The sequence below is a fragment of the Aspergillus eucalypticola genome (assembly GCF_003184535.1).
Source record: "Aspergillus eucalypticola CBS 122712 chromosome Unknown BO83scaffold_10, whole genome shotgun sequence".
In the NCBI taxonomy this organism is placed as follows: Eukaryota; Fungi; Ascomycota; class Eurotiomycetes; order Eurotiales; family Aspergillaceae; genus Aspergillus; species Aspergillus eucalypticola.
In genome coordinates, this window is record NW_020290284.1 from 836,267 (window position 1) to 842,396 (window position 6,130).

The 6,130-nt window shown below is 47.8% G+C and overlaps 2 protein-coding genes across 2 annotated transcripts; one reads left to right on the forward strand and one right to left on the reverse strand.

Moving 5' to 3' along the window:
• Window positions 1-1,695: 1,695 nt before the first annotated feature.
• On the forward strand, window positions 1,696-2,164 carry BO83DRAFT_426502 (uncharacterized protein; the record flags this gene model as incomplete). Its single annotated transcript, XM_025535287.1, has 3 exons — window positions 1,696-1,742; window positions 1,970-2,045; window positions 2,102-2,164. The coding sequence occupies 3 exons, from the start codon at window positions 1,696-1,698 to the stop codon at window positions 2,162-2,164; spliced, it is 186 nt and encodes a 61-aa protein (XP_025389010.1).
• A 1,407-nt stretch (window positions 2,165-3,571) lies between these two features.
• Window positions 3,572-4,561, reverse strand: BO83DRAFT_388228 (uncharacterized protein; the record flags this gene model as incomplete). The annotated part of the gene is made up of 3 exons (XM_025532751.1): window positions 3,572-3,577; window positions 3,610-4,096; window positions 4,161-4,561. 3 exons carry the CDS (start codon window positions 4,559-4,561, stop codon window positions 3,572-3,574), a joined length of 894 nt encoding a protein of 297 aa, XP_025389011.1.
• Window positions 4,562-6,130: the final 1,569 nt, after the last annotated feature.

Consider the following 6,130-nt stretch of genomic DNA (forward strand, 5'->3'; position numbering starts at 1 on the left):
CTTATCTTTCCTCTTCTAATTCTTCTCCTACCATTTTTTTTTCTCATTTTTCCCCTTCTTCTTCTTCTTCTTCTTCTTTTCTTTCAGTGATTCTTCTATCTTCTATCTTCTCTTCTCTTCATTCTTCGGACTCCAGAGGGCCGACCAAGTCGACCTGGTGATGCCCCTGATGGGCGCTACGACATAATGTGTGATGATGAGCAGTCAATCAGCCAGTCTCAGATTCGTGAAATATATTGAATTAATGCACGTCGTGCATGAGAGCCACGGTCCCCCCGAGTACAAGCCTCGGAACTAGGGTATGATGGGGAAGACCACTGCCAACTTTGCAGGACCTAATTTTTGGTAACTGCAGCCTACTCTTGCTAAAGGATACTAAGATACGCAGGGACCCTGCTCGAAGATGCCACGGGCGGTGACCGTAAGGTAGGCGGTGCAGGTAGGCGGTGACGCCGGGCGTGGCTTTGTGCCGGCACCCGACTGCCACGAAGTTGGGCGCAGTGATTGGGCGCAATTTTAGGGGTCTCATGAGCGCCGGGGGCATGCAGTGGAACTGCAGGGCAGCCCTCCTGCCAATGATGGCGGCGATCCTTCGGCCAGCCGACGACGGTTGGCTGACAACTAACCTTTCATTCCCTGAGCCATCGCCCGTGGGCAATGGCAGTGGGGCGCAACCCCGAACACCAGGGCGGTGATTGGTAGGCAGACAGTGCTGGCCCCGACCGCTGAAGGGGTGTCCGACAGTTGTTCCAGGACAAATTCTCCAGATCAATCATTGCAGGAACTGTCGTGGCTGGTGCCTAGCGGTAACTGGGTCCTGTAGGGCTGCGCTAATGTGGCTGAGTCCGGGCGGTGCTGCGTATGAGACCAGTATGTATGTATTGTAATTATGGGCTGACGGTCCCCTTCGGTCGGAGAGGGAGAGCTGGTTCTCTCTCTCTCTCTCTCTCTCTCTCTCTCTCTCTCTCTCTCTCAGTTCAATTTTCTCTGCACTTTGAAGGAATCACGACAGATGAGCACTTAGCTTTAGATAGCACTTGTTTCGGATTCAATATTAATAATTTTCCATTCTTTTCTCTCAGTCACTCATCGGTTGCTTTTCCCTGTTTCAGGCTGGGTAGACATGGGCGGCTAGGATTTTCTGGCGCCCTTCTAATTGGGGGTGGGGGCGTAAACAGGATTGCACTACTGCTCACTATTGGCTCGTGGGACCTTGATTGCTGTAAGGTATGTTACGAGAAGAAGAGCAGGGGAAGTGAATGGAGTGTAATTTTCTTAATAAGTGGTCTTCCCTTCTCTCTCTCTCTCTCTCTGACTGTCTGACTGTCTTCCTTTCTCTCATCTACCAACCAAAACCTTAAAAAGACCTGAACGGCGGCTCAGCGATCTTCTCCTCTTTCTCCGCCTCCTTTCGCCTTTCCAACCCCTAGCGATCGTTCCTCTTCCTGCTTTTCTACCCTCTTCCTCCTCCCCCCTTTCTTACCTTTCCGCTTTCCATCGACTCCGTTTAGAACTCGGCGTTGTCTTAGGTACGCTTATTTCCCTTTTATTGGCCAACGCAAGGCTGGGCTTCCGTCCTCCGTCCACTCACTCATCCTCTTTCTCCTTCTTCCATCCGCTACTGTCAACTGCCAAGTTCACCACGCTGACCCAGTCCTATCTTTTATTCCTACATACAGACTCTTTTCCTTCACAATGAGCCATCCCGGATACTACAACGGCCCTCCTCCCCCGCCCCAGGCGTGAGTCTTCCCGCCCTTCATTGCGCCTCATCTCCTGTGGTTTTCGCACCGGCCATTCGGATTCAAAGCGACCGCGGCGTGTTGGTTCAGGAACCCGTCTTGAGACTGGCTTTTCACCAAGCTTTTCGACACTGGTCTTTTTCTTCCTGGGCTGGCCAGCGGTCGCAGAATGTCTCCTTAGATCATACCCGAATTTGCGCAATTGTTCTGACTTGGTCTCCGCACAGGTACCCTCCCCAGGGCTATCCGCCTCCGCAGGGTGGTTATCCTCCCCAGGGATACCCCCAGCAGCCCTACCCTCCGGTATGTGATCCCAGTGTTATATTCAGTCATGCGCTCGGACTCTGACCGGACAACAGATGCAATACCAGCAACAGCCCCCTCCCCAGCAGAAGGACCGCGGATGTCTCGGTGCCTGGTAGGCCTCACCCTTGCTGAATTTTGTCGCACCGCATCTTACTAATCCGACCGTTTTTACCATCTAGCCTGGCGACGCTCTGCTGCTGCTTCTTGTGTGAGGAGTCCTGCGAATGCTGCTTCGAGTGCATCGAGTGCTGTGAGATGTGTTAAGCTGTGATCGATTACGGGTGCTACCTCGAATGTAGCGAGGGCTGCGCGACCAACCGAGCTCTCACGATCGATATACGACCTCGACGATACGATAAATTCCCCTTTCATCGCGTGCTACACTAGACCGGTCGAGTCCAGGGGCGCCGGGAAGCGCTGCTGTGACAGCTCCAGTTGCTACGCGGTTTTTGCCTATTTTCTTGTTAAATTACCCATCGCGTTACTGTTGTCTTCCTTCTATTCTCCTTTCTGTTCAATATGGTGCTCCCGGATATATGTGTTTAGGAACCCGGGGTGGTGCTTGGAACGGGGAGGGAGGTGAATCATCCTCTTTGCTTCATGGCGCTTTTCTTAATTGATGACTTGTGAACTTTCCCCCTTTTGCCGCGTTGGCTACCCCAGTAATTGCCATCATCCGTGATATGTATGTCCCCTCATCTGTGCATGGTATTCCCCACAATGTGATACACAGTGTAGACTGCATTTGAAGCATTTACCTTTGATGAAGAAAAATCCTGGACATCTTGGCAGAGTCTGCACCTTGTCATGCCTAGGGGCACCTGCGACTCTAGTTCCCTTTCCGTCTGAGCTTGAATCCAAAGCCAAGCCCACCGCCAGAAGAGTCCAACCAATAACGGTCTCTCCGATTGGTGGTACCGTTCAATCTGGCAGAGCGGGTTTGGGCTAGGCAGCACTTATAACTAATGCGCTGTCCCGATGCTTCTGGCCCAGCTGAGTGGATCGCTGCCTACACCCACGAGGCCCTGCAGGAGTAGATCGTTCTTTCGTTGTACGTAAGTAGATCGAGATTTTCGCACTTGACGTAACTTTTTTCACCTATAAATACTACCTTATGGAGCATCGACCATTTTCTATGGGCTTGGCTGCAGATTAGAGGGGGAGGTATACTTCTCTCTGCTGGGTAGGTAGCTATCTATGCAAACCATGATGAATAGTATAAACAAAGGCTGTCAGTGTGAGTATAGATGTGCACGTGGATTGAGCAGGTAGAGGAATGAAGCACATTAACGCTTCATTTATGTCATAAAACAAAGCCTAGTATAAAAGCTTCATGATTGCTCGCTTGGGTATATTCTTCACAAGTAGTACGTAGCAGTAGTAGGAGGAAGTAGCAGATGAACAGTTCATATTGATGTCAATTGATAAAGAGGCTATACTATGTATCATCATACTACTTTGGTGGCCTAGCAGTTATTCTCTACTAATGAATACACTCCATCACCAATGTAGAATATCATACCTCAACCCTAAAAACCACCATCAAGATTATCCCACTCACAACAACCAACACCCCCGTCATCTCAAGTCCAATAACCTCCACAAAACTCCAAGGAACCAGAGCCAGTTGCCTCTCTGGACTCTTTCGCACCGGCTCAAAATACACCGCCGATGTGACTGCCAGAAAAGCCAAAACCCAGATATACCCAAGCACCTTTTTCCAAATCTCTGGCTCTTTTTGACTATTAGTACTACTTGCCTCCGAGGTTGATGAATCCTGAAATCTTTTCCTCCACACAGCCTGGACACCATCTTCAACCATGTACCCAAGCACGAAAGATAAGAAAAACACCATAGCGCCAGACTCGCGCATCGGTTTATTCCTTACCACGTCCGAAGCAAGGTGTAGAATACCCGAGAGGGGGAACACACAAAACACATTGGTATATCGCTCCAAGAAGGACGATATAGCCAGTCCGAAAACATCACGAGTGATGTAGTTGCTTATGGCAGTGAACTTAATGCGGAGAATTTGATGCCAGAATTTTCTGTTCGAAAGGTGTTAGTATGTGTATACTAATGATATATATCACCTTCAACCTCTCCAGATACCTATCCATACTCGCCCTCGACTTGGTGGTATAATCCGGTACCGGAACATGAATACTCGCCAGCGATTTGCGGGATTTGTCTGCCCAGTTGAACCCATTAGGAAAACAGCCGATGAAGGCTTCGAGGGTCATCTGCTTGTTAGTACCTTCTTGTTTGTCATTATCTCGTAGGGAAGAGGGCTGTGGTGGCAAAAGAAAGAGGAAATCCTCCTCGACCTGCCGGCCGATGATAGCGAGGGCTTCTTCTGCGTCAGATGGAGGTGTAGTGGGGATGGTATTATCGGTTACCATATCTCTTAGTATGGTAGTAGGTGCTGATGCTGATGCTGATGATGAAGTGCTAGTGGTAGTAAAGACACGTTGGAAGATAGTGCTGTATCGTTGAGGCAGGTAGTCATTCATCAGGAAAAAGTATAGTTCTTTGACGGCTGCGATAGAGCGAGGACTGGCGTCGAGGACGAAGGCTCGTTTGTCTTGGATTAGTGTCGTGCGGAGTGTGATGCGGGAGAGGTAGTGTATGTCGACTTAGATCGGTTCGGAGAGGCTTACTCGCTCAATGCCTGGTTTTCGTTTGTTACTTAGATGTTGTGTATGTCATAGGGTTGGGTGAGATGTTGTGGGCTAGGGCTGGTGATGATTAGAGGATGGAGTGCGTTAATCTGTCCATTGTGATGTGATAGCGAGGTTTGAAAGGTCGGAGGATTAGAGGCTCGATTTTGTCCCATTAGAAGTCGTTGAGGGGTTCGATGGGAGATGTAGATGCCAGAGAAGAGCTGGTGGTCTTCTGCTCTGCTTGTGAAGGCTTCTGGATTTCCCCTTTCTTTCTTAGGAGCCATGCCAGGAACAGTAGCACTAAGGCTAAAGTAGAGACTTGAAATTAGCATCATTTTGTTGTGAAAGGGGAGCCCGTAAGGACTATTAGTACTCCTGTAGTGGAAAAGGTGAGGAATCTCATCATGCATTCAAAAGGTAGAAAACGAAAGTAGTCAAGATATACTTACTAGAACTGTTCTATGAGAGATGCTGGAAACAGGAAGGAATCAGTCCATGTATATGTGATATAAAACCCTTAATAGTATGTGAAATGGGTGGATTTTGCTATACTAAGTGCTATATCGGTGTTCATATGTAGTCTATAGAAGAGGAGCCCGAGGTTGTGCGTGGATGGTGCAATGCAAAGATAGTAGTTAATAGGCTATAAAAGCTACATACGGTCTTAAATCATATAATTTTTATAAAATTAGGATTTTTTCCATAACTCTTAAGAGTATACTAGTATAGAATGTATTCAACTTGATCATGATTATTATCAGTCACACATGATTACTATGAAACCTTTATACCAACTATATATTCCACATATACTATCTATAAAGATTAGTATTAGTAGTACCCCCACAAAAGCAGCGGCGCCCGTACCAGGTTAGCAAATCAGTAGGTATCAAGATCACCAAATCAGGAAACTATGCCCGCCGTTGTGCCAGTCCAAACATAGCAATAAAATGCACCTGTGGTAGGAGTCTGTGAGCACATCTGATCACGTCCATTGGTTCTTTAATCCTCTCCACCTGGAGACCGATACTAAGCGATGATAAATACCCCGTGCTCACGGCAATAGTAAACAGCACGATGATCTAAACCGTTATCTACTTATCTGATCAAAGTCGATGGGATCAAGTCGGCCGGGAAGTTCTATCGAACGAATTATCAAAACCCATCCACTGATCTCTCTTCCCCACTTACCGGACGGTTGGGGCTCGGAATCGTTCCGACGGGGTGTATGTCGCTACCATTAATCTTTGAAATTCCAAGTAGATGTTTACTAGTAGGAGTAACGGTAGATGTTGAAGTGAAGTATAGATGAGATTGTATAATTTCGAATCGGCTTTGAAATCATTTGGTTACGAAGACCAAACTACTATCTACTATCATACTTCAGTGGAAAATAACGATACAGTCATTGTGTCTCAT